A 27,762-nucleotide genomic window follows, 5' to 3' on the forward strand; every position below is an offset into this window, starting at 1 on the left:
TACCTGGGAATATTGAAGACTCACTTTAAAAGGAATCACCAGCATGTTCTCATGTTCTGAGCAATGAACTGAAAATGTTAGCTTTTTTACATGGCACATATTGCACTTTTACGTTCTTCTCCAACACTGTGTTTTTGCATTACTTAAACCAAATTACTTATTTGAGACTAAATTGATGTATTATATGAAGTTAAAATAAAAGTGTAGGGCCTCCCGGGTGGCGCAGTGGTTAAGGGGGCTGTATTGCAGCGCCAGCTGTGCCATCAGAGACTCTGGGTTAATTCCTATAAAAACTACAACCTAAAACTTCTTACCTGGGAATATTGAAGACTCACTTTAAAAGGAATCACCAGCATGTTCTCATGTTCTGAGCAATGAACTGAAAATGTTAGCTTTTTTACATGGCACATATTGCACTTTTACGTTCTTCTCCAACACTGTGTTTTTGCATTACTTAAACCAAATTACTTATTTGAGACTAAATTGATGTATTATATGAAGTTAAAATAAAAGTGTAGGGCCTCCCGGGTGGCGCAGTGGTTAAGGGGGCTGTATTGCAGCGCCAGCTGTGCCATCAGAGACTCTGGGTTCGCGTCCAGGCTCTGTCGTAACCTGCCGCGACCGGGAGGTCCGTGGAGTGACGCACAATTGGCCTAGCTTCGTCCGGGTTAGGGAGGGCTTGGCCGGTAGGGATGTCCTTGTCTCATCGCGCACCAGGGACTCCTGTGGCACAGTGCGTGCTAACCAAGGTTGCCATGTGCACGGTGTTTCCTCCGACACATTGGTGTGGCTGGCTTCCGGGTTGGATACGCACTGTGTTAAGAAGCAGTGCGGCTTGGATGGGTTGTGTATCTTTCAACATTAGTCTCTCCTGAGCCCGATGAGCGATGAGACTAGATAGTAGCTTCTAAAATGTTTGGATACCACGAAAAAGGGGTGAAATTCCAAAGCAATAAAAATACATTTAAAAAAGTGTTAATTCAGTATTGTTGTAATTGTCTTCATTACAAATATATAAAAATCAGCTGATTAATTGGTATCAGCTTTTTTTGGTATCGGCGTTGAAAAATCATAATCGGTCGACCTCTAGTCTTGAGATGTTGTTTCAATATATCCACATCATTTTTCTTCCTCATGACGCCATCTATTTTGTGAAGTGCACCAGTCCCTCCTGCAGCAAAGGACCCCCACAACATGATGCTGCCACCCCCGTGCTTCACGGTTTGGATGGTGTTCTTCAGCATGCAAGCCTCCCCTTTTTCCTGCAAACATAACGATGGTCATTATGGCCAAACAGTTCTATTTTTGTTTCGTCAGATCAGAGGACATTTCTCCAAAAAGTACGATCTTTGTCCCCATGTGCAGTTGCAAACCGTAGTCTGGCTTTTTTAAGGTGGTTTTGGAGCAGTGGCTTCTTCCTTGCTGAGCGGCCTTTCAGGTTATGTCAATATAGGACTCATTTACTATGGATATAGATACCTTTGCACCGTTTCCTCCAGCATCTTCACATGGTCCTTTGCTGTTGTTCTGGGATTCATTTGCACTTTTCTCACCAAAGTACGTTCATCTCTAGGATAAAGTATGCGTCTCCTTCCTGAGCGGTATGATGGCTGCGTGGTCCCATGGTGTTTATACTTGCGTACTATTGTTTGAACAGATGAAGTGGTACCTTCAAGCATTTGGAAATTGCTCCCAAGGATGTACCAGACTTGTGGAGGTCTACAAATTCTTTCTGCGGTCTTGGCTGAATTATTTTGATTTTCCCATGATGTCAAGCAAAGAGGCACTGAGTTTGAAGGTAGGCCATGAAATACATCCACAGGTACACCTCCAATTGATTCAAATGATGTCAATTAGCCTAACAGAAGCTTCTAAAGACATGACATCATTTTCTGGAATTTTCCAAGCTGTTTAAAGGCACAGTCAACTTAATGTATGTAAACTTCTGACCCACTGAAATTGTGATACAGTGAATTATAACTGAAATAACCTGTCTGTAAGCAATTGTTGGAAAAATGACTTGTGTCATGCACAAAGTAGATGTCCTTACCGACTTGCCAAAACTATAGTTTGTTGACAAGAAATTTGTGGAGTGGTTGAAAACTAAGTTTTAATGACTCCAACCTGTGTATGCAAACTTCCGACTTCAACTGTATTATAGTTGAATGTAAATATAAACATTTTATGATTTATGGACAAACTACAGCAAAACACAGTATTTTGTGTTTTATTCAAACAAATTTGGTTTTCTAAATGATGTTTTTCATAAAATGACCTGAGAATCTGAATTTGGTGTGAAAATGTACAAAATTCAGGCGAAAATGTAAAATGTATTTAAAATGAGACACTTTTCCAAAAACTAGACATTTTAGTCCTCAGAATGACAGTTGACCGTGGTTTTGTAACTCATTTTGCTATAGACATTTTAAAACTGGTTTCATGAGAAACCCTCAAGTGCTCGAACAATGTTTAAAAGGTGTGTAAAAAGACAATATCCAAGCAAAGAACAGTTTGGTTTGGCATTGCGTGAAAATGTTTAGAGATGTAATCGGAGGGGGGATGTAGAGGTCCATACCTGGTGATATCCAGAGCCTTCTGGACCTTGGCCTGGACAGACCCCAGCAGGTCAGCTCCCATCTTCTTCAGTAGCTGGGTGAGCAGGACAAACAGCCAGTCCTGCAGGTCTTCTCTATGCACCAAGATAAAGTCCAACAGAGTCTCCAGAAACATACTAAACACCTGAGACACACACACACACACACACACACACACACACACACACACACACACACACACACACACACACACACACACACACACACACACACACACACACACACACACACACACACACACACACACACACACACACACACACACACACAGCACCTTTATAAAAGTAACAACACAGGCAATAGGTGTCTGTACAGTAGAAAATTGAAAGAATAAAAACACACACTTACTCTCTGTTGTTAAAATCCACACCAAAGCAGACCATGCAACAAAACACTCAATTAGTTTTCAGACAAATCACTGCAAAGCAATGGGTTTTTGAATGTCAAAAGTAAAAGTTATGAGTGAGTGTGTCAATGTATTGATATGAAACGTTCAAACAACACAGGTGAACATCCTGTCACCTACCTTGCTGTGTGGATCTGCAAACATCCTGCTGAAGATCTCACATAGTCTCTTCAGCTCCACTCGGCTGCAACACACAAACAGCATCCACCAGCAGACATTAGTAAACACAGGCAGACATCACTAATAGATGTCAGAGAGGCTTGATTTAAAGCAGCTCCTTCTGGAGACAATGTTGCTGCCCTCACAGGGAGAGCAGGCAGACAAATGGCCTTGTCTCACAAACTGACTCCTCTGAAACTCATCTTTCACTTTACCACCTGACGGGCGGCATTATAGCTGCAGGGTCCTCGTGACCAGTCATTTCTCCCTCAATTAAGGAAAGCTATGAAAATAAACACCCTGCTGGACTCTCCTTGACAGGATATCCTCTTTAAAAGTTGAACAATTTCAAAAGGAAATTATAATTTATATATGAAAAAGAATCAAGACTACTTCAAACCCTATCCACAGCTGGCAGAAGATTCTTAACAACAATTCTACTATCTCCAATGCCATCCAAAAAGACAGCAATGCATAGAAAATACTTAGTGAACCCTACATGACAGAGGTAGGAGCAGATCAGCATAGTTACAGTGACATGACTTCCAAAAAGTCCACCCCCCTGGCCCCGCACCCACCTGAGTATTCTTTGGTTCTTGAGTAGGTTCTGCAGACCCAGCAGCCCCTCCTTCCTCTCTGACCAGTTGGAGCTGGCACAGTGGTTTAGCACCTCCGCCACATCCTCCGTTTGACGCAGGTAGTGAGGGATACCTAGATAATAATATATATATACCATTCAGAAGATGCTTTTATCCAAATGCATACATTTTAGTCTATGTGAATCTATCAGGATTCGAACCCACTACCCTTATGTTGCTAGTTCCATGTTCTTACCAACTCAGTAACAACACAGGACCACATACCTCCGTTCCTGGACCCGTATGAGCGCTCTGAGCATGCACTGGATGCGTCGCTGTTAGCATCGTCGTCAGAATAGATACCCGGAGACTCATACCGCCGCCTCATTGGCTTTCTCTGTTCGGAGAGAATGGGAAGGGATGGGTAATGGTGAGGTCATTGTTCACAGGACCAGGAGAGAAGTGGGACAGGCAAGCTAGACCTCTGGTCACTTTGTCACTCAAACTCAACCAGGAAGTAGGATTTAATGGGCTACGATACGATGCCATTCACAATGAATGAGGTAGCCATGCAATTTGTTCCAACTGTCGATTTTTCATGATTGATATGAACATGCAGAGAGATGATTAAATAATGTTATAAGAATTCCTATTGTTAATAACATTTTATTGAATAATAAACTAAAATCTGCCAGCAATTGCTTTTGGCCAAATAGCAACATTTAGTGATGGTACATTTTTGTTGATTAGTGAATAGAATGGTACACGAATTGGACAACTACCTTATTATTTCTGGAGGCTCCTAACAGCTGAAGTTACAGGCAACCAAGCAGGAAAGAGAAAGAGGGATATTTTAGAGGGAAAATATCATGACTGCAGTCCTGCTTGGGAATAAGATAAGACATGTTTTTATCTACATGGTAACAATGTTGACTTTCTTGCAGTCAAAGTCTTTCTTATTGAAATATATACTGACATTCTGATTTCCATACACAAACACAGGTTTCATTTCATCTCATTACATTTTACTACTCAATGCAGTTTTATTTTCTGACAAAAAAAAAAAAAACTGGGATTCATTCATTTTTAAGAGGGCCCACAGTAAACATCTAAACACAGACTTAAAATGCATATGGTTTCCACATCAAGTCCTCAGCGATTAACTGGCATGCTTTAATGAGGGACTGACTAAGTTTAACTCTACCTTAAGACAAACTGTCTTCAGAACTGGCAGCTGGTAAAAGTTGATTGGTGACTTACCAGTGCATCAGCCACAGCAGCTTCCACCTCAGTGCCAGTGTTGAGGACTCTCATGGCATTTACTGAGGCAGAGATACGGTCCTGGTGAATCAAACCAAACCGATCTGGGGGGAGAGGAGAGGGGGGTGAGTGGAGTAACACAAGAGAAAGTCAATGGGATCTTGCTCTAGGGAGACAAAAGGCAATATGATAGGGTTTACAGACCATACACCAAAAAGATTGAAAACTAAAACACCAGAAAGCTTGAGTGATATGTAAAAAAATGAATAGTGAAAAAGATGACACCAACAGAAATCACCAGAAAATGATTAGTGCTCATTTGAAATGAAGAGAAAAGAAACTGAGACTTGCAAACGGGGAAATAAACAACTCTTATATGAGATACTCAATACACTGAAGTACAAATACATCATACAATGTCCAAAAAGTCACTAACAAGGAGAAAATCATACAGATGGGAACAGGCCTTTTGATTACACAGTAACTCAATCTTTTAAAAATAAAATCACAAAACATCATATTGAAGCAGATGATAACGACACATAATATGACAAAGCAGCACGCTTACAGATCTCCTCCTCAAAAGTTTGAACAAAATATTGCATCCTGTGGCAGGGTGGGCACAGCCCTCACAGCAACATGTATAGACTCATGCTGGCATAATCGCTAAATGTGGAAATGAGAGGGTGGGGCATGCAGGTCACCTGACTGGCCGTGGGGGTCAGCCGTGGATAGGGCACTGGTAGAGCGGGAAGTACGTCGGGAGGCTGCAAGGGACAGGAGGGGTGGATGACACCCGGGGCATTAGTGACACAAACGCAACAGGTACCGTCCTCTGTAGTTGAATCAGGCTCAGCGCCTGGCTGCATTAATCAACTATGATTATGAGCAACCAACCACATCTACAACAGTCATAGGATAGGAGGGGCGGGTATCCCTCATGTATCCCACTTTGTCCCTCTTGTTGTTGTCCCCCATGACAAAGCAGTGACAAAGTTGTGTCATTTCCTGAGATGTGGCAGGAGCACAGGAGAGAGCTGAGAAGCAGGTCAGCTATGGACATTGAATACGATGACACATACAGTACACTGTTTACTGTAGTCACTACCTATTCTGCCTCTTGATTTACATTTATTATGAGATGTGCCAAACCATTTTTCATTGGACCAAAAACAGAATCCTAGAACTTCCAGAGATTTTGTGATCTTTCCATGTTGCTGGTCATTATATTACACATACAAAGGCACACAAATACATATATAGCATAAGACTTGGAGAATTCCCAACAAGACAGACACAAACAAGACAGCGCAGTGATTATATTCCAGAAACTTTGAGAGGGTTAGTGCAGGCAGAGTAGATCAGAGAAGACAAGAGAAGTTCTAGAGGGGGATCTTCTATCTAGACATCCTGGGGTGTACAGGGAGGCTGGGACAGAGAGTAGGGGTTTAGAGGCGGGGGCTGAGGAGTGGGTACTAGTGGGCCTTGCTGCTTACGGGAGACCTCCTGGTGTCCGGTTGGTCGTGGTACTCACCAAGAGGCTTGAAACCCCGAGCAGGGCTGGTGTCTCGGCTGCTTTCCCTAGAGGTTTCCCTGCTGCAGCCCTGACTCATGCTGGGCCGGGGGATACGGCTCCTCGCTAGCGTGTTGTAGGAGGAGAGAGGAGTACCAGGAACAAGAGCTTTACCACACAGCCTGGCTGTCAGTAGGGCAGTAGAACACAGGTTTGGGGTTAGTGAGGTGATGCCTGGGGTTGGGCTGTGGTTGGGGACTGGAATAAGAGAGGGGGTGAGGGGAAGGAGGACTCTGGGACGTGGTGGTGGGTTGGCGTCTGCTGGACATCAGGTTAAATTTTAGAACTTAAGTTAGCGCAAGTCCATTTTTAAATGTTTTTGTTATTTTGTGACAAGGATTAGGTTGTCAATGAATAGTCGATTGGTATGACTGTAGCTTACAACAGATAAACAGAGTTAATACACAATATAAAAACAAAGAAAACAATTAAGAATTAAAAGAGGGTATAAAAATAAAGATATGGTAAAAACACCAAAGAAAGACAAACCATTATAGTCAATTATAACAAAAATATGAACTGAAAATGACTCAGAAGAAGACAAAAATACAAACTTAAAAACATTGCAACGTCTAATTGTCAATTTACTGATGTAAAAAAGGCGGCCTTCCCAATTCAGGAATGACAGACAGACAGACAGACAGACAGACAGACAGACAGACAGACAGACAGACAGACAGACAGACAGACAGACAGACAGACAGACAGACAGACAGACAGACAGACAGACAGACAGACAGACAGACAGACAGACAGACAGACAGACAGACAGACAGACAGACAGACAGACAGACAGACAGACAGACAGACAGACAGACAGACAGACAGACAGACAGACAGACAGACAGACAGACAGACAGACAGACAGACAGACAGACAGACAGACAGACAGACAGACAGACAGACAGACAGACAGACAGACAGACAGACAGACAGACAGACAGACAGACAGACAGACAGACAGACAGACAGACAGACAGACAGACAGACAGACAGACAGACAGACAGACAGACAGACAGACAGACAGACAGACAGACAGACAGACAGACAGACAGACAGACAGACAGACAGACAGACAGACAGACAGACAGACAGACAGACAGACAGACAGACAGACAGACAGACAGACAGACAGACAGACAGACAGACAGACAGACAGACAGACAGACAGACAGACAGACAGACAGACAGACAGACAGACAGACAGACAGACAGACAGACAAGAAGCTAAGATGGGGGGAGCTGTTTGGTCGATGATATACACAGACCAATCAATCAAAGCAATAGGACAGGGCCGGTGTGTCACACCCTGACCATAGAGAGGCTTTTTATCTCTATTTGGTTAGGTCGGAGTGTGACTAGGGTGGGTAATCTAGGTTGTGTATTTCTATGTTGACCTGGTATGGTTCCCAATCAGAGGCAGCAGTTTATCGTTGTCTCTGATTGGGGATCACATTAAGGCAGACATTTTCCCACTGTGTTTCTGTGGGATATATATATATTTTTTTTTTGCCAGTAAGCACTCCAGAACGTCACGTTTCGTTTATTCTTTATTGTTTTGTTGTGCGGTTCACTTAATAAACAATGTCGAACCGATTTCCTGCTGCGCTTTGGTCCGAGTGTTCTTACGACGATCGTGACAGAAGATCCCACCACACCAGGACTAAGCAGCGTGCCCAGGAGGAGAAGGTATCCTGGACTTGGGAGGAGATCTTGGATGGGAAGGGATCCTGGACTTGGGTGGAAATCCTGGCAGGACAGGGTAGCCTTCCTTGGGGGCAGATGCAAGGAGAGAAGGGAGGACAGCGACAACGCTGGGGTTCGCGGCCAAAAAGAAAGCCCAAAAGACAGCCCAAAATTGTTTTTGGGGGGGGCACGCGGGGTGGGTGGCAGAGCCAGGGAGTGAACCAGAGCCCGTCTGGGAGAGGATGGAGAAATTGGAGGGAGGGAGTCAGCTCCCCGTATGAGGAGCATGCGATCAGTCTGGTGAAATCTGTGCCAGCTCCACGCACCAGGTCTCCAGTGCGCCTCCACAGCCCAGTACGTCCTGTGCCAGCTCCCTGCACTCGCCGTGCGGAGTGTGTCATAGTTCCGGTACAATTTGTGCCGGATCTATGCACCAGGTCTCCAGTGCGCCTCCACAGCCCAGTACGTCCTATGCTAGCTCCCCGCACTCACCGTGCAGAGGTTGTCATCTGTTCGGTGCCACCTGTGCCGGCTCCACGCATCAGGTCTCCAGTGCGTCTCCCCAGTCAAGCTCCAAGGCAGGAGCCTTCCTCTGCACCGATGTCCAGTCTAGACCCGGTGTCCAGTCCAGCTCCAAGGCAGGAGCCTTCCTCTGCGCCGGTGTCCAGTCCAGGCACAGTGTTCAGCCCGGGTCCAGGGCCGGATCCGCGAGCGGAGTGGGTACTTCGCCCCGCACCGGAGCCGCCACCGATGCTAGATGCCCACCCGGACCCTCCCCTATAGAGTCAGGTTTTGCAGCCGGAATCCGCACCTTTGGCAGGGGTACTGTCACGCCCTGACCATAGAGAGCCTTTTTATTCTCTATTTTGGTTAGGTCGGGGTGTGACTAGGGTGGGTAAATCTAGGTTGTGTATTTCTATGTTGGCCTGGTATGGTTCCCAATCAGAGGCAGCTGTTTATCGTTGTCTCTGATTGGGAATCATATTTAGGCAGCCATTTCTTCACTGTGTTTTTGTTTCGTTTATTGTTTTGTTGTGCGGTTCACTTATAATAAAAAATGTCAAACCGATTTCACGCTGCGCTTTGGTCCGAGTGTTCTTACGACGATCGTGACACAGTGACTCAGTCTGACTGGAAGGAAGGACATAAGCTGGGCTGCTGATGACAGAGCTTGACCTACAGAGGCTCATCCTGAAAGAGGGGCCACCCCAATGATGTGACATGCTTGGATGAGAGACCCCTCCCAAAACATTGTTTTCTTCTTAACTGCTAACCCTGCGAGACAGCTACAGTCCATAGAAGATGAAAGACAGGCGCTTACCATTCACCCCTTTTTCCAAGGGACCTTGCCTTTTCACATTCAGTATTTTGTTATTCAGTGTTTTACCATACAGCATTTTGATATTCAGTATTTTACAATTCAGTATTTTGTTATTCAGTATTTTGCCATTCAGTATTTACATTTTAGTCATTTAGCAGAAGCTCTTATCCAGAGTGCCTTGCTCAAGGGCACGTCGACAGATTATTCACCTAGTCGGCTCAGAGATTCAAACCAGTGACCTTTCGGTTACTGCCCAACGCTCTTAACCGTAAGGCTACCTGCTGCCCACGTTTGAGTTCAAAGGGTCCATTGGTGCGTCATAACGTTACTATGTGGGTATCCTTGCATTCAAGGCTTATCTTTTGTGTTTATTGTGTTTCCTTGTTTTGTGTTTATGACCGGGAAAACCAAGATAGTGTATCTGAGCTTCAAAGGACACACTTGGTGTACTGTATATAAGGATATCACTAGATTGATAGGAGTGCACAATGATGACTTTGGGCATATCACCGGCATGTTTTGACACATACATGGCCCTCGACAGCATGTGTGTGGTATCCTATTGATCAGCATACATGTGCTGTCTGTCATGTATGTGTATCCAGTGTGTAGGTAATACACTGTTCATTTAGGCAGTTACTTAGTTACTATGTGCGTTGCTAGCAAATTACAAATCTATTTTTCCTCGTATAGAGTGAATACATGATTTATTTTGTGTTTCCATGCACAATGCTGAAGTTGTGAGGACATGTAAAAGGTCCATTACCTAGTCCCAGTCGGCTGGGAGAGGAATCTCTACTGCAGCCCTGGCTGCGGGGGACCTTGCTCCTCTTGTCTGCAGGGGTGCTGGAGGCTGAGGGGGGCCTGCTGATCCTCCCGTACCCAGACGAGTGGCCCAGAAGCTTTCCAGGGGAACTGGAGCGACTTCCAGCTGCAGGAAGGACAACGCACAGGAGTCACAGGCAGAGAGTGAAACGATACGATGGGTCACAGCGAGCAGAGCGACGCACCTCTTCATGGCATGCTGGGAAGGTTCTGTCACGGCTCAAAGCTGAATTCCCTCATTTTCTATCTCATTCTTTCTGGGAGAATATGTCATTACTTAAATGTTTCTAATGGCAAATGTCACTTATTGTAGTAATAAAATAATCATATACAACTCTTAGCAGACACTTATCTAAGTGCATAATGTGCATGTGATTCCAGTGGGAATTGAACCCACAACTTTGGCTTTACTAGAGCCACACCAACTGAGCACATATCTCTGTGTGTTTACAGTGCCTTGGTGATTTGGAGGGGAATAATCCACAGAATGTCAAACCAACACCTGAGGTAACGGGACCAATAACATTCTCTTTCTATCCTAACATAGATATTGGATTTCAGCTTTGATGAGATAGATAGGGAGGGACATATAAACAGTTTCAGGACAAACAAGATGGGTTGAATCCAGGGTCTAACTGGGCTGTGGGAAAACCAACCAGTGATTACAACAACAACGGCATCAACAATGAAAACAGTTCAGAGAACACAGACAACAATCAACAATTGACAACAAAATGTACCAATCAAAACACTTGTGATACTAAAATAATAAACATGCACTTGAGTTGAATGGACCATAAAATAATGAATTGATTGACATGCAGAGAACTGCACAGGAGGAAGGGATGGGACTAAGAACTGGATTCTTTACTCTGATTGGATGAAGTCCGGGCCTTACCACCGCCAGTGGGGTTAGCAGATCTGGATCCTGTGGTTGTTATGGTAGCAAGCGGCAGAACAGGACGTGAAAATAAAAGGGTCAAATGTGACAGAGAGTAGTGTTAGCCCAGCATGCACTGGGCCAGATGTTATCTGTCGATGTCATGTTACACATGCACATATCATTGAAGCCCCTCATCGAGGCTTCAGAGAGAGAGAGGGACAGAGGGAGAGAGAAAACCACACACACGTCTTGTGAAAGGGTGCACTACTAACAGGCGCTCAAAGTTCCTTCAGGATGTAAAATGTATGAGGTAAAACATCACACAGACTGACGAGAGAAATTAAGAGAACCTAGTATATAAACTGAAGAGAACCTAGTATTTTGGGGCGGCAGGTAGCCTAGTGGTTAGAGTGTTGGACCAGTAACCGATAGGTTGCTAGATCGAATCCCCGAGCTGACAAGGTAAAAATCTGCCGTTCTGCCCCTTAACAAGGCAGTTAACCCACTGTTCCTAGGCCGTCATTGTAAATAATAATTTGTTCTTAACGGACTTGTCTAGTTAAATAAAAATAAATTGTATATAAACTGAAGAGAACCTAGTATATGAGTTGGACTGAGTGAAGGAAAAGCAGCCAACAAGTGCTCAGCATATGTGGGAATTCCTTCAAGACAGTTGGAAAAGTTTCTAGGTGAAGCTGGTTAAGAGAATGCCAAGAGTGTGCAAAGCTGTCACATCAAGGCAAAGGACGGCTACTTTGAAGAATCTCAAATATATTTTGATTTGTTCAACACTTTTTTGATTACTACATGATTCCATGTGTATTATTTCATTGTTTTGATGTATTCACTATTATTATATAATATAGAAAATAGTAAAAATAAAGAAAACCCTTGAATGAGTAGGTGTGTAGAAACTTTTGACTGGTACTGTATATAAACTGAAGATGTAGTATGAGCTCACAGCAGACAGGATAAAGGTCAAACTGGGGGTTTACATGATAATGAGAGACTGGAGATGACATTGTGGACCGCTTCCCTGAGTTCAGACAGTGTGCTGTGAGGGAATGAAATCGGTCTTGGGTTCTTTTGCTGACAGTGTGTGTGTGTGTGTGTGTGTGTGTGTGTGTGTGTGTGTGTGTGTGTGTGTGTGTGTGTGTGTGTGTGTGTGTGTGTGTGTGTGTGTGTGTGTGTGTGTGTGTGTGTGTGTGTGTGTGTGTGTGTGTGTGTACTCACGCTGGGACTGGGATACCATTTTGGCTCGGCTGCGCCCCCTGCTGTCAGTCACAGTAGCGCTGGCTCCGACGGCACTGCAAGCGCTTGTCCTCCTCGTACGCACACGACCTGTAGAAAACAAAACACACAGGGAGTTAGTAAGAGAGTTGAAGCCACTACACTACAAATGATACTGTATCCAAGCAGTTGTGCACCACAGTTCACCACAACACAAAACAAAGAAACTGCTTTAAACAGACGGGGACAATAGATCTGGATGTGGGGGGGTTCTGAAACACAGACAAACATACTGAATATTTCTACACATTCCCACAAAGAAATGCATTGGATCTGGGAAACGTTTGTCTAAAGCAACATCAAGACAACAACATTCTTTACAGTATGTTAAACTACTCTTCAGTTTATTTGAAAAATCACAAAAAAAATGGCATTGTCATATTTGCAATCCAGCCAAGTAATGTTCCTAAGAGCTGGGACAGCACATTGACTGATGCTGAGAAAGAGATTGGGGCGTTCAGATGTCTGCTAGTTTTCGACTGTATTATCAAAAAGGTATTCTTACATTTTTCCAGCAAACCTCTCCAATTTTAGATACACAGACACACATGCACTCACAACCACCACACATTGAGAATATCTCTTTCCACAACAGCTGGGACCTGGCTCTACACCTTAGCCCAGGGTTTCCTCAAGTCGGTCCTGGCGCCCCCCAGGGTGCATGTTTTGTTTTTGTCCCAGCACTACCCAGCTGATTCAAATAGTCAAAGCTTGATGATGAGTTGGTTATTTGAATCAGCTGTGTCGTGCTGGGACAAAAACAAAACATGCACCCATGGGGAAACCCTGCCTCGGCCAACAACGAGTCTTATTACCAGCCTTCACACACTGTTTAATAGAATGTGGGTAGAAGCAGTGACCTTATATTCATTGGAAGATGTTTGATAAGCGAGGTCCTACTCAGTCAGAGAGTGCATTACATTACAGGATCGGGAAAGGCCTTTCTTTAAACGAACAACAAAGTCTATAAGTGATATCTAGATAATTAGAAGAGTACCAAGAGGTAGAGGAGCACCTTGAAAGGCAGGCAACACTAAACCTCAGCGACCTCTGACCTCTTAACACAGACCACTTACACACAGGCAGAGACCAAAGGGTGGGTGAGTTTCACTGCATGCAACATTCACCTTTACATACATAAAACAGAGTGCTTTCCCTTCGCTAATCCCTAATAAACTAAATGTAAAAGGGGGGGGCTCAGCCGAACATTTGACTGTCCCCGACAGACGCAGACACACAAACGCAGACACACACAGATCTTACCCATATTAATTTTACCAGGTGTGCCATCTTTTGGGCATAAATCAAAGCGGGGGCGGCGGGTGAAGAGAGTTATAGAATTAAACATTAGTACCAGTTAGCCAGGAGAGAGAGAGAGAGAGAGAGAGAGAGAGAGAGAGAGAGAGAGAGAGAGAGAGAGAGAGAGAGAGAGAGAGAGAGAGAGAGAGAGAGAGAGAGAGAGACAGAGAGAGAGAGAGAGAGAGAGAGAGAGAGAGAGAGAGAGAGAGAGAGAGAGAGAGAGAGAGAGAGAGAGAGAGAGAGAGAGAGAGAGAGAGAGAGAGAGAGAGAGAGAGAGAGAGAGAGAGAGAGAGATAGATAGATAGATAGATAGATAGATAGATAGATAGATAGATAGATAGATAGATAGATAGATAGATAGATAGATAGATAGATAGATAGATAGATAGATAGATAGATAGATAGATAGATAGATAGATAGATAGATAGATAGATAGATAGGGGGAGAGATAGGGGAGAGAGAGAGAGAAATAGAGCAAGAGAGAGAGGGAGAGTGAGAGAGGGAGAGAGGGAGAGAAAGAGAGAGAGAGAGATAGATAGAGAAATAGAGCAAGAGAGAGAGGGAGAGTGAGAGGGAGAGGGGGAGAGAGAGAGAGAGAGAGAGAGAGAGAGAGAGAGAGAGAGAGAGAGAGAGAGAGAGAGAGAGAGAGAGAGAGAGAGAGAGAGAGAGAGAGAAAAAGAGGGAGAGGGAGAGTGAGAGGGAGAGAGAGAGTGAGAGGGAGAGGTGGGTGGGTGGGAGAAAGACGTCTCATTAGTAATGGATAGTAAGCAGTACACTCCACAGGGACGCGTTAGGGAAAGAACAGAGGGACAGCAGCTGGATTGCAGGACTCCTCAGTATCAAATTGGCCAAATTTGGGAGGTACGTGGAGAGTTTTTCATCATTATTTATCAAGGACTTGAATATTTATATAATGGTCAGTTGTCAAATCAGAGTGATTATAGGCAGCCATTTGACATCTTTAGTTTAATTAGTTTACATACAAAACTTTGGAGCCTGTCTATCTGCACATTTTGGCCTAGTTGTCTGTTTCATGTTTCTATACAGCTTAATGATGTCTTATTTACAACCCTCACATGAATTCATATCTACACACCAGTGTTTTTCAGATTTTAATTTCTACAGAATAATGTAATTAAGACATGGTGGTAACTTTGAGAAATGACTCTTCCAGAACTGAATAGCGTAAGTCGGTTTGACTACTTTGTGTCTCTCTCTCTCCATCCGTGCCACACACTGACTGTCACCCACACCGGCCTCTGCTCTTCTCCCGCCCCTCCCCCACCCGCTGAAACCAGAAGAGCACTCCATTTAAAAACAAATGTAAACATGTATTTCGACTATCTGGATATCCAAAGAAATATCATGATATCATTAGAATAATAAAGTAATTATAAATGTCCATTCCTAGTGTGTGTCTGATTTACCTAAAGAGGCGTAGGAGCCTGGGGGCAGAGTAGCGGCTGAGCTGAAGGGAGAAGCGGAGGGCACGGTGACCAGACAGGATTTGGCGCTGGCCGCAGCGTTCACATCGACGTCACTACGGGAACGCTGAAGAGAACCGCCGGGGTTAGAGTTCACCCTGGAACTCACCATCTTCCCTGCCATCGGGGAGACAGGGAGAGGGGGAGAACGGGAGAGGTTGAAATATCAACATATCATACCAACACATTATACAATTCATTTGTCTGTATTTAGTCTCACAGAGGACAACATTATAATCGGATTTGCAAGAGACACCTGACATAACCCACAAATAGAAAGAGGAGGCATGAAATAAGCAAGATGTGTTGAGAAATGAATACTGTAGCAGCTAGTACTCTTACCCCTTGTCATGCCGCCTCCTATGACACCCTTGACAGACAGGGGCCGGCTGAGTAGAGGGAAGGACACACCATTATGGAGTTATTGGAGTTATTAACAGCTCAGTATCCCTATACTTCACACTACCAAAAACAAGACAAAACGATGTCATAGGCCAGGGCTCAGAACCCTCGGACGATGTACGGAAAATGATGATTCAAACTGCCAGTGACATTATAAAAGATAAAGGTCTGGACACCAGTTCAGGGCTCAGACCCTGCTGACAATGAGGATGAAGAGGAAGATTAGCTCACTCTCTCCAGTCGTTAAACTGGATCAACCGATACAATCTACCTCAGTGTGTCCATGAGGCAGACAGATCCATTAGTGGTGTGTTCAAATCAATGATACATTTTTCCACATCATCATCAATCATATGAAGGGATAAAGAGAGAGGAAGGGATGGGGGGAAGGGGAAAGTAAGGGATGGAGTGGTGTCTTGATGCTCTTCTGAAAGGAGGAAGATGAGCAGTCTGACTTGGGGAGGGAAGGAGGGGTGGATGGATGAAGGGATGAAAGTAAACAGGGATGAGGGAAGGATAGAGGGAGAGGTATCCTACTTGAGGCTCTCCTGAGAGGAGGAGGATGAGCGGTCTGATTGGGGGAGGGACACAACGCTGTCAGAACTTTTCAGGTGTGACTGGAGAGCCTTCTGATAGGTCGACTCCAGGGCCTGGAAAAGATGCTCCGCTTCCCTGCTGTAGTGGCCATGGAAACCCCAATAACACCTATGGGCGAGGGAGGAAGGAGGGGGTGGAGAAGGTTTGAGGTCACAGCCCCTCATATCAGTAAATGAACAGAACTGTCAGCACACATTTTCTAAAACGTTTACATTTTAGTCATTTAGCAGACAAACTTATCAAGAGCGACTACCAGGAGCAATTAGGGTTAAGTGCCTTGCTCAAGGGCACATCGACAGAGCCTTGTTGGCTCTGGGATTTGAACCAGCGACCTTTCAGTTACTGGCCCAATGCTCTAGCCACTAAGCTACCTGCGACCCACATACCTCTGATAGGTCACCGGAGGGAAAGTTACATACTGTATGAGACAATGCCCGGAGGAATTTATATTCGTAGTAAAATAGGAGACACAGAGAGATGTCATTTTACTCCATATTGTTATCCATACTGTCAGTCATGAAATCATAAAGCAATATATTACTTTTTACAAACTGCAAAGACCAATTCTTTGTTTTACTGAGGACAAATTCAGACAAATTTACCAAATAAACAACCATAAAAAAGAACTTACTTTCTGGCCACGGACCTGGCCTCTGAGTCGGCATCATGGATCCCTTTCTTGATGGTCTCCGTCAGAATAGCCACGTGCCTGGTGGGGTAGTAGGCAAACATGACAGAGGCAACTTCAGGTACAGCAGCCAGGAAACCAAAACTACACCAACAGAGAGTGTGTGTGTTTACCTCTCCAGTGTGTGTGTTTACCTCTCCAGTGTGTGTGTTTACCTCTCCAGTGTGTGTGTTTACCTCTCCGGTGTGTGTGTTTACCTCTCCAGTGTGTGTGTTTACCTCTCCTGTGTGTGTGTTTACCTCTCCGGTGTGTGTGTTTACCTCTCCGGTGTGTGTGTTTACCTCTCCAGTGTGTGTGTCTGCCACTCCAGTAATAACAGCTCTAAGAACTCATAACTGCGCCTGGAGAGAGGAGACATGATGAGAGTTAACACATTTATAAGGGAAACCTCAGGGAAAGACAGAAGATGTTCATACCAAATGATTTCACAGAGGATCTTTGAGTCTTTACCGTCTGACTGCCACTGATTTGGACGTGCAGTTACTAGTGATGATTGGGATGAGACGTGAGTAGTGTGTGTGCTGGAAGAAAGAGGAGGAGGTCCCAGAGGTCTTCAGATACAGGTTATTTTCCACCTCCCAGTGTCTTAACAACACATTTCACAACCAGATATCAGTTATACTGAGTAATAAATACATCAGGAAATAATTAATTTTCTGTTTGACACAGTAGCTAATGCATGAATCCCATTCATCCAATGTGATTCAACCCCTGACGTACGGTATATGAATGTCTGCATATACAGTTTGTGTGCAGTACTCACCCTGAGGATGAGACGTATGGCTGCCATGCCAGACGTGGCCATCACCTTGGCACTGTTGGGCACCAGGTTGAGCAGTGTGGGCATCAGGGTCTCTGCACAGTGGTCAAACTTGTTGCCCATTAGCGTGGACAAGTATCTGAAGAGGGGAGGGGAGAGATTGAACACATACAGCAAACCAATATCAATCAAAGATGTTAAATCTCCTCAGAAACATTTGATTTAACGTACTGGAACTTATACTGAACAATAATATAAACGCAACATGCAACAATTTCAAAGATTACAGTTACAGTTCATATAAGGAAATCAGACAATTGAAATAAATTCATTAGGTCCTAATCTATGGATTTCACATGACTGGGCAGGAGCGCAAAAAACTAATTCTGATTGGGTGGACCTGGGAGGGCATAGGCCTACCCACTTGGGAGCCAGGCCCAGCCAATCAGAATTAGTTTTTCTCTACAAAAGGGCTTTATTACAGACAGAAATATTTCTCAGCAAACCCGCCCTCCTCTGAAGATCCCGCAGGTGAAGAAGCCGGATGTGGAGATCCTGGGCAGGCGTGGTTGCACGTGATCTGTGGTTGTTAGGCTGGTTGGACATATTGCCAAATTCATTGGCAATATGGTCATTTATGAACATTTGAACATCTTGGCCATGTTCTGTTATAATTTCCACCCGGCACAGCCAGAAGAGGACTGGCCACCCCACATATGCTCTCTCTAATTCTCTCTTTCTTTCTCTCTCTCGGAGGACCTGAGCCCTAGGACCGTGCCCCAGGACTACCTGACATGATGACTCCTTGCTGTCCCCAGTCCACCTGACTGTGCTGCTGCTCCAGTTTCAACTGTTCTGCCTTATTATTATTCGACCATGCTGGTCATTTATGAACATTTTAATATCTTGGCCATGTTCTGTTATAATCTCCACCCGGCACAGCCAGAAGAGGACTGGCCACATAGCCTGGTTCCTCTCTAGGTTTCTTCCTAGGTTTTGGCCTTTCTAGGGAGTTTTTCCTAGCCACCGTGCTTCTACACCTGCATTGCTTGCTGTTTGGGGTTTTAGGCTGGGTTTCTGTACAGCACTTTGAGATATCAGCTGATGTACGAAGGGCTATATAAATACATTTGATTTGATTTGATTGGAGGTGGCTTATGGTAGAGAAATTAACATTACATTCTCTGGCAATTGCTCTGGTGGGCATTCCTGCAGTCTGTATGCTAATTGCACACTCCCTCAATTTGAGACATCTGTGTCATTGTGTTGTGTGACAAAACTGCACATTTTAGAGTGGCCTTTTATTGTCACCAGCACAAGTTGCACATTTGTAAGTAATGATCATGCTGTTTAATCAGCTTCTTGATAATGTGCCATGTAAAAATGTGTGCCATGTAAAATATGTGCCATGTAAAAAAGATAACGTTTAAGTTCCTTGCGCAGAACATGAGAACATATGAACGTTGGTGGTTCCTTTTAACATGAGGCTTCAATATTCCAAGGTAAGAGGTTTTAGGTTGTAGTTAATATAGTATTTATAGAAATACGAGCCTTTGGTCATTAATATGATCCAATCCGGAAACTATCATTTCGAAAACAAAACGTTTAATATTTCAGTGAAATACGGAACCTTTCGGGAAATTTATATAACGAGTGGCATACCTAAGTCTACAGAAATACGAGCCTTTGGTCATTAATATGATCCAATCCGGAAACTATCATTTCGAAAACAAAACGTTTAATATTTCAGTGAAATACGGAACCGTTCGGGAATTTTATATAACGAGTGGCATTCCTAAGTCTAAATATTCTTGTTACATTGCACAACCTTCAATGTATGTCATAATTACGTAACATTCTGGCAAATTAGTTCGCAATGAGCCAGGCGGCCCAAACTGTTGCATATACCCTGACTCTGCATGCAATGAACGCAAGAGAAATGACACAATTTCACCTGGTTAATATTGCCTGCTAAACTGGATTAGTAGTTATAACTAGTGATTATGATTGATAGTTTTAATAAGATAAGTTTAATACTAGCTAGCAATTTACCTTGGCTTCTACTGCATTCGTGTAACAGGCAGGCTACTCGTGGAGTGCAATGGTTAGAGCGCTGGACTGTGCGGTTGCAAGATTGGGACCCCTGAGCTGACAAGGTGAAAATCTGTCATTCTGCCCCTGAACAGGGAAGTTAGCCCACAGTTCCTAGGCCGTCACTGTAAATAAGTATGTGTTCCTAACTGACTTGCCTAGTTAAATAAAATGTATTTCCGATTGTTATGAAAACTTGAAATCGGCCCTAATTAATTGGCCATTCCGATGAATCGATCGACCAAGATACACATTTAAAGATCAGGTTGATTTACAAACTGGGCCAGGTGGGACGAGGAGCTTCCCTCCCTTTAATGTCAACACTTTACTGTGGCATTTCCCAGAGTTGCTACATATGTAACCACTGCCTCTGGTCAGCCTTACTCAACCACTCTGAGATAGCAGATTTTGGAACAGATGGTTAACTCAACAGTGTAGATAACTCTACTTGGCATAGAAGTGGAAGAGAGAGGTTGAAAGCTGGTTTGCGTGTCTGCAGGTCCTTACCCCAGTGTGATGCAGGCCTCTCGTACCACCTGGGACCTCAGGTCTTTAGCCGACAGCTTCAGAGGGGCCTCCAGCAGACGAAGCTGCTGAGGGAAACTCTCATACTCCAGCGCTCCAGCCAGGAGCAGAGAACGCACCTTCTTCAGCTAGACAGAGGAAACACAAACGTTTACGCTACAACAGTCGTTTCTGACTGTTTATAGGCTACTACTGTCAACAAAGCCAGAATATACAGTACAAGGTGCTGAGATGGTCATGCAGACATTGATCATTAGTGATTGTGGTCCTTACAGCGATGACTCGGTGCTCCCAGTCGTTTTTGTCGTCAGACAGAACCTCCCGGACCTTGGAGAGGTTGTCCTCCATCTCTCTGTTGGAGTGGATCTGGAGAGGAGAGGAAAGACAGGAGTCATACTGGGGTTGATAGCAATTTATACTGTAAACACACACACACATAACCCCTATCTGTGCATGTTACCTGGATAGTAGGAACCTCTTCAAAAGCCTTGATGAAGTCGTCCTCATCTACTGCTCCTGCAGCAGCATCTTTAGCAGAGATCTTACCGGGTCCGGTGGCAGAGCTGGGCCTGCGGACAGAAGCTGCAGCTACAGTCCTCCTCCCACTGGGGGGCGCCTTGGAGGACGATGCGGAGGAGTAGGACCGGCCCCCATCCACAGAGTCCTCATCATCAAAGTTCTTATCTGCCAGGGGAGAGAGGAGAGGAGTGGCGTTAGTCCAGTTTTAAGTTATATCATTTCTGCATTGGTGACCACCATGTTCATTAGGACACACCTTAAGGAAACAAAAACAAGCATTTTATATTGGACAACTAGCCTAGTATGTTCCAATTTCACTTCTGTTTCCTGTCTACTGAGCTCGACCCTGTTGTTTGGGGTGAGTGTGTGGGTGTTGTAACACACCCATCTGCCATGCTGGGTGTAGCTAGCTCATTTCATCTGGATTGTCACTGTTACATGAATACAATCCGTTCTGTCACTTCTACAGTTTTCCGGTTTACATGAGGGGTTATGAACGAAGAGAAAATATGATCCTGGAGAGATGCCTGGAGCCAACATTATTTCCCAGAAAGCTACGTGAGAGAACAGTAATGTACTCCTCAGCGGGAAGACAAACTGCACACCATAAAAAAATGTTTTTCTTAGGAGGGATTCATACAATAAAAATAGCGAATCAAAGCCTGTTCAAAGGTTGTGTCCCAAACACCATAGTAACGTTAGTGGTAATTATGAAAGACAGCAAAACAAGTCACCATTCAGACAACCAGACCGATATCTCCATAAACAAAGCAACAGGCAGGCACACGGAGAGAAACGCCCCGTTCACAGCTGTCTTCCCCCACTCATCCTCCTCACAACACTCCATTCCTCCACCAGACTGCTAACCTGTAATTACCATCAAACCAGTATATATCTACTAAGAGAGAGAGAGCGAGAGAGAGAAGAATTTGAGAAAGGCAGATCAATTGGGGAAAAGAGAGGAGGAAAAAAACATAGGGAGAGATGTCGGTAGGTAGTGTGAGAGGAACAGAGAGACACACCACGTAAAGAGAATATATTATAAATAGCATCTGGTTCTTACAGGCACAGATCTTCTTACACACCAGCTTCCTCAGCATCATGATCTATAGCACGCGCTTTAAAGTATTTCCTCACCACGCTTCTGCATCAGCAGTGTGTGTGTGTGTGTGTCTGTGTGACGCGTGCCTTTGTGAGGGTGCTTGTGCAGCTCTGTGATGACAGTGCTAGACCAGCTTCCCCCTTAAACCCTTCTGTCCAAGGGTTAGCTGTCAAACACAGTGGTGTGTGTGTGTGTGCGTGTGTGTGTAGCAGGAGGATGCTGGCAGTTCCTGCATTGCCAGCCTGGTGTGACATGTCCTTAGGGACATTGGTTGTCCACCACAGAGGGAGGGGAGGGGCCAGCACCTGTGATGTCACCTCTGATCAATCATTGTTTATTCAGGGTGTTGCTGGAGGAAACAACAAAAGGAACCTAGCCCGGTGGTCATTGGCCCAGGATAAAAAAACACAGTTTATAGTCCCACTACTGTTACTTACACTGCATTACGCATATTCATATGTATGAATACGTCTGTAAATTCATTCCTATTTTTACGGCACGTCACACTTTAACACTAGCATACCTCAACATTGTGTTGGCTTCATTTTCCCCTGGAGCCTGTCTAGCATGCTGTCAAACTATCTCAGTGAAAACCGTCACTAGCTCACCCACCCAGTTAAGAAAGCCTTTGTTCCAACATAACAAAAGCATAAAATCAATTATGCTTTGCCTCATGCAAGCTGCTGATATTATACATAGTTTGCCTGGAGTCTCCCTGCTCTAGCATCCATCTACCCTTAGTTTATATACAAGAAAACATAAAGCACATACTGGTTTTAGAAAACATCCCTCTCATGTTCGTATGCATACTCACACAGCAGTGCTTTATTACACTGATCGAGAGTAAAGTTATGGCCCCTTAGCTCTCTAGTGTAGTGTTAGTTATTTAGGTGTGGCGTGTGGGGGCTAGCATTATCACTGTGAGACTACAGTCTCAGTGATGACTGAGGTTAGCATTATCACTGTGAGACTACAGTCTCAGTGTGACTGAGGTTAGCATTATCACTGTGAGACTACAGTCTCAGTGATGACTGAGGTTAGCATTATCACTGTGAGACAACAGTCTCAGTGATGACAGAGGCTAGCATTATCACTGTGAGACTACAGTCTCAGTGATGACTGAGGCTAGCATTATCACTGTGAGACTACAGTCTCAGTGATGACTGAGGCTAGCATTATCACTGTGAGACAACAGTCTCAGTGATGACTGAGGTTAGCATTATCACTGTGAGACTACAGTCTCAGTGATGACTGAGGTTAGCATTATCACTGTGAGACAACAGTCTCAGTGATGACTGATGTTAGCATTATCACTGTGAGACAACAGTCAATACAGTGATGACTGAGGTTAGCATTATCACTGTGAGACAACAGTCTCAGTGATGACTGAGGTTAGCATTATCACTGTGAGACAACAGTCTCAGTGATGACTGAGGTTAGCATTATCACTGTGAGACAACAGTCTCAGTGATGACTGAGGTTAGCATTATCACTGTGAGACAACAGTCTCAGTGATGACTGAGGTTAGCATTATCACTGTGAGACAACAGTCTCAGTGATGACTGAGGTTAGCATTATCACTGTGAGACAACAGTCTCAGTGATGACTGAGGTTAGCATTACCACTGTGAGACAACAGTCTCAGTGATGACTGAGGTTAGCATTATCACTGTGAGACAACAGTCTCAGTGATGACTGAGGTTAGCATTATCATTATGAGACTACCGTCTCAGTGATGACTGAGGTTAGCATTATCACTGTGAGACAACAGTCTCAGTGATGACTGAGGTTAGCATTATCACTGTGAGACAACAGTCTCAGTGATGACTGAGGTTAGCATTATCACTGTGAGACAACAGTCTCAGTGATGACTGAGGTTTGCATTATCACTGTGAGACAACAGTCTCAGTGATGACTGAGGTTAGCATTATCACTGTGAGACTACAGTCTCAGTGATGCCTGAGGTAGCATTATCACTGTGAGACTACAGTCTCAGTGATGACTGAGGTTAGCATTATTGTACCAAAGAAACAGAGACGGGACTGCAGCCTGTGAAATGCATGTGAAAAGGCTCATCCAACAGCATCTATCTTACTGACGGCACACGTTCCATTTGCTTTGCACTGAGGCTAGCAGCATCAGGGTACCAGAGACACAGGGAGGAGACTGCAGCATGTGGGATGGCTCAATCCTTTACTAGGAGGAAATGTCAACTTTATTCAACAGCATCCATCTCATTAATTGAACAACTTCAAATCAGTTTTTCCCTGATCGTTAAATGACATGGAGAGTTTCAGACATAGTTAGAACAAGATAGATAGAACTGTTCTACATCTATGGTCTTAGAGCACTGAAAGAATACCCTGAGACAAACTCCATGATATTGTTCAGAGAACCCTCCCAAATACAATCTCTAAACGGAGACTATTTACCTTCAGTTTATTGATTGCAGCAGTTACAGCAGCACTTAATCAAACACTGACACAAAAATGTCTTGAGCTGATTTATACACACATAGGGAGCCATTAACATAGCGGGCGGATGGACGGACACACACACACCCACGTCCTCCCTGGGGGCAGTAGTTAGGTCGTTTGCTGTGTGTCTGTAGCCTGTGGCAGAGGGGTCGTGTTAGTAATCCACATCATCATCTAACTCCATCACATCCTGCCTACTCTGCCTTCAGCCTGCTCTGCCCTCAGACTGCTCTGCCCTCAGCCTGCTCTGCCCTCAGCCTGCTCTGCCCTCAGCCTGCTCTGCCCTCAGCCTGCTCTGCCCACAGCCTGCTCTGCCCTCAGCCTGCTCTGCCCTCAGCCTGCTCTGCCCTCAGCCTGCTCTGCCCTCAGCCTGCTCTGCCCTCAGCCTGCTCTGCCCTCAGCCTGCTCTGCCCTCAGCCTGCTCTGCCTAGTGATATGATTACTGTAAGCTGGACTGTCCTGTTCTACATGTAGGCTACTATGTGACTATGCATTATATGACCTATTTCTTGAGCTGAATGCTCAAAGTCTTGGACACTGGTCAATGACTGTGTGGAGTAGAGGTTGACCGATTATGATTTTTCAGCGCCGATACGGATTATTGGAGGACCAAAAAAAGTCAATACCGATTAATTTTTATTTCTTTATTTGTAATAATGACAATTACAACAATACTGAATGAACACTTATTTGAACTTAATATAATACATCAATAAAATCAATTTAGCCTTAAATAAATAATGAAACATGTTCAATTTGGTTTAAATAATGCAAAAACAAAGTGTTGGAGAAGAAAGTAAAAGTGCAATATGTGCCATGTAAGAAAGCTAACGTTTAAGTTCCTTGCTCAGAACATGAGAACACATGAAAGCTGGTGGTTCCTTTTAACATGAGTCTTCAATATTCCCAGGTAAGAAGTTTTAGATTGTAGTTATTATAGGAATTATAGGACTATTTCTCGCTATACGATTTGTATTCCATATCCCTTTGACTATTGGATGTTCTTATAAGCACTTTAGTATTGCCAGTGTAACAGGATAGCTTCCGTCCCTCTCCTCGCCCCTACCTGGGCTCGAATCAGGGACATATCGACAACAGCCACCCTCAAAGCAGCGTTACCCATGCAGAGCAAGGGCAAAACGCACGAAAGTGCTGTTTGAATGAATGCTTTCGAGCCTGCTGGTGCCTACCATCGCTCAATCAGTCTGCTCTATCAAATCATAGACTTTAATTATAACATAACACACAGACATACGAGCCTGACGTCATTAATATGGTCAAATCCGGAAACTATCATCTCAAAAAGAAGAGGTTTATTAGTTCAGTGAAATACGGAACCGTTCAGTATTTTATCTAATGGGTGGCATCCCTAAGTCTAAATATTCTTGTTACATTGCACAACCTTCAATGTTATGTCATAATTACGTACAATTCTGGTAAATTAGTTCGCAACGAGCCAGGCGGCCCAAACTGTTGCATATACCCTGACTCTGCGTGCAATGAACGGAAGAGAAGTTACACAATTTCACCGGGTTAATATTACCTGCTAACCTGGATTTATTTTGGCTAAATATGCAGGTTTAAAAATATATACTTGTGTATTGATTTTAAGAAAGGCATTGATGTTTATGGTTAGGTACACGTTGGAGCAACGACAGTCCTTTTTCGCCGCATCGATTATATGCAATGCAGGAGACGCTAGATAAACTAGTAATATCATCAACCATGTGTAGTTATAACTCGTGATTATGATTGATTGATTGTTTTTATAAGATAAGTTTAATGCTAGCTAGCAAATTACCTTGGCTTCTTACTGCATTCGCGTAACAGGCAGGCTCCTCGTGGAGTGCAATGTAAGGCATGTGGTCAGAGCGTTGGACTAGTTAACCATAAGGATGCAAGATTGAATCCCCGAGCTGACGAGGTAAAAAAATCTGTTGTTCTGCCCCTGAACAAGGCAGTTAACCCACCGTTCCTAGGCCGTCATTGAAAATAAGAATGTGTTCTTAACTGACTTGCCTAGTTAAATAAAGGTGTTAAAAAAATAAAAATTTAAATTAAATCGGTGTCCAAAAATACCGATTTCCGATTGTTTTGACAACTTGAAATCAGCCCTAATTAATCGGCCACTCCGATTAATCGGTCAACCTCTAGTATGGAGGATTGGTAGGGAAAGACAGGTAAGACTATCAGTGACTTGTCCTTGATGATAGAGGAGGAATAATATGGGCGATGTCATGGAGAAGTTGTCCTCTCTGGCACCCTCTGCTGGTGAAAGTGAAATAGCATTTTCTGCCCCATAGAGACATTCACATCATTGTATGGCTCTATCTGGTTCACAGGAAGTTGTCTGACTGTAGTCTACATCCTTCAGGAAGTTTAACAGTTCAAGTGTCCCCCAACCGCCACAGATTCTCTCTCCAACTAAAACCTCCCCAACACTGCAGGACTGCCATTGACCGCTTTCTGACTGCTGCTAGAGTTGCTCTATAAAGCAATATTATGTATGAAACTGCTAGCTAGAGCTAGACAAGTACATGGAAGAGAAAAGAAGACATACGTGACAGCACAGCAGAACTGATATAGGTCAGTACTCAGGCTTCAGGAATGTTACTGAAATGATGCACTGCACTGCCAAACTCAAAGATCAGGGAGAGAACAGAGAAACAAAAAATGGATGGGTGGATGGATGGATGGAGAGTATCTCTGGGGAACAGGAACAGAACAGTAACTTAATGCATTTCTCAGTATATGGAATATCACCAAGGGTCATTATTGCGGTTTCAGGATTACTATAAGGACAAACACTTACTAACAAAACCACCATAAAAATTCACTAGGGAAGAATGCCATTAACAGAATACACACTACACTACCTAATCTGTCCACTAGATGCTGAAGCACCCTGTGTGCTGCACAGGTTGGCATTTATTGGGATGACTCATGTACTGGAGGCAGCTCTGCAGGGTCGTCACTAGCTGGCACAGCCACAAAGTCATAAAAATCAAAGTCAAAAAAGACATAAAACCACATGCCTAACCTTAAATTAAAGGAAAGATTACCCCATTCTGATTTGTATATTGTTTTGGTGCATTTATGAGCTATGTTATATTGTTTACCAGGGTAAATAGCCAGCTAGCAAACGCCCACCGATTAGCAGCACTGTAGTAACTATTACACTCAACTGAACGACTTGATTAGTGTAGTGTTAGCTAGCTACA

General features: G+C 44.0%; 1 protein-coding gene across 23 annotated transcripts in view; it reads right to left on the reverse strand.

Moving 5' to 3' along the window:
• The window catches only part of LOC124047616 (CLIP-associating protein 1-B-like), a 131,059-nt gene that overhangs the window by 29,019 nt on the left and 74,278 nt on the right, over positions 1-27,762 (reverse strand). For 5 of the 23 annotated variants that reach the window (XM_046367941.1, XM_046367977.1, XM_046367998.1 and 2 more), the window contains 23 exons: positions 20,905-21,128; positions 20,718-20,810; positions 20,427-20,572; positions 17,832-17,967; positions 17,519-17,589; positions 17,350-17,409; positions 17,012-17,089; positions 16,321-16,488; positions 15,724-15,770; positions 15,325-15,498; positions 13,861-13,887; positions 12,541-12,648; positions 11,296-11,352; positions 10,366-10,530; positions 6,553-6,717; positions 5,723-5,785; positions 5,019-5,122; positions 4,541-4,567; positions 4,044-4,155; positions 3,759-3,891; positions 3,142-3,205; positions 2,964-2,966; positions 2,576-2,739 (listed from right to left, as the gene is read on the reverse strand). In XM_046367941.1, the coding sequence (XP_046223897.1) occupies positions 2,576-2,739; positions 2,964-2,966; positions 3,142-3,205; positions 3,759-3,891; positions 4,044-4,155; positions 4,541-4,567; positions 5,019-5,122; positions 5,723-5,785; positions 6,553-6,717; positions 10,366-10,530; positions 11,296-11,352; positions 12,541-12,648; positions 13,861-13,887; positions 15,325-15,498; positions 15,724-15,770; positions 16,321-16,488; positions 17,012-17,089; positions 17,350-17,409; positions 17,519-17,589; positions 17,832-17,967; positions 20,427-20,572; positions 20,718-20,810; positions 20,905-21,128 (2,389 nt within the window). The remainder of the gene's footprint in view (positions 1-2,575; positions 2,740-2,963; positions 2,967-3,141; positions 3,206-3,758; positions 3,892-4,043; positions 4,156-4,540; positions 4,568-5,018; positions 5,123-5,722; positions 5,786-6,552; positions 6,718-10,365; positions 10,531-11,295; positions 11,353-12,540; positions 12,649-13,860; positions 13,888-15,324; positions 15,499-15,723; positions 15,771-16,320; positions 16,489-17,011; positions 17,090-17,349; positions 17,410-17,518; positions 17,590-17,831; positions 17,968-20,426; positions 20,573-20,717; positions 20,811-20,904; positions 21,129-27,762) is intronic. The other 18 variants (XM_046367946.1, XM_046367982.1, XM_046368021.1 and 15 more) reach the window with 16 other exon arrangements.

Source organism: Oncorhynchus gorbuscha, linkage group LG01 (genome assembly GCF_021184085.1).
Source record: "Oncorhynchus gorbuscha isolate QuinsamMale2020 ecotype Even-year linkage group LG01, OgorEven_v1.0, whole genome shotgun sequence".
In the NCBI taxonomy this organism is placed as follows: domain Eukaryota; kingdom Metazoa; phylum Chordata; class Actinopteri; order Salmoniformes; family Salmonidae; genus Oncorhynchus; species Oncorhynchus gorbuscha.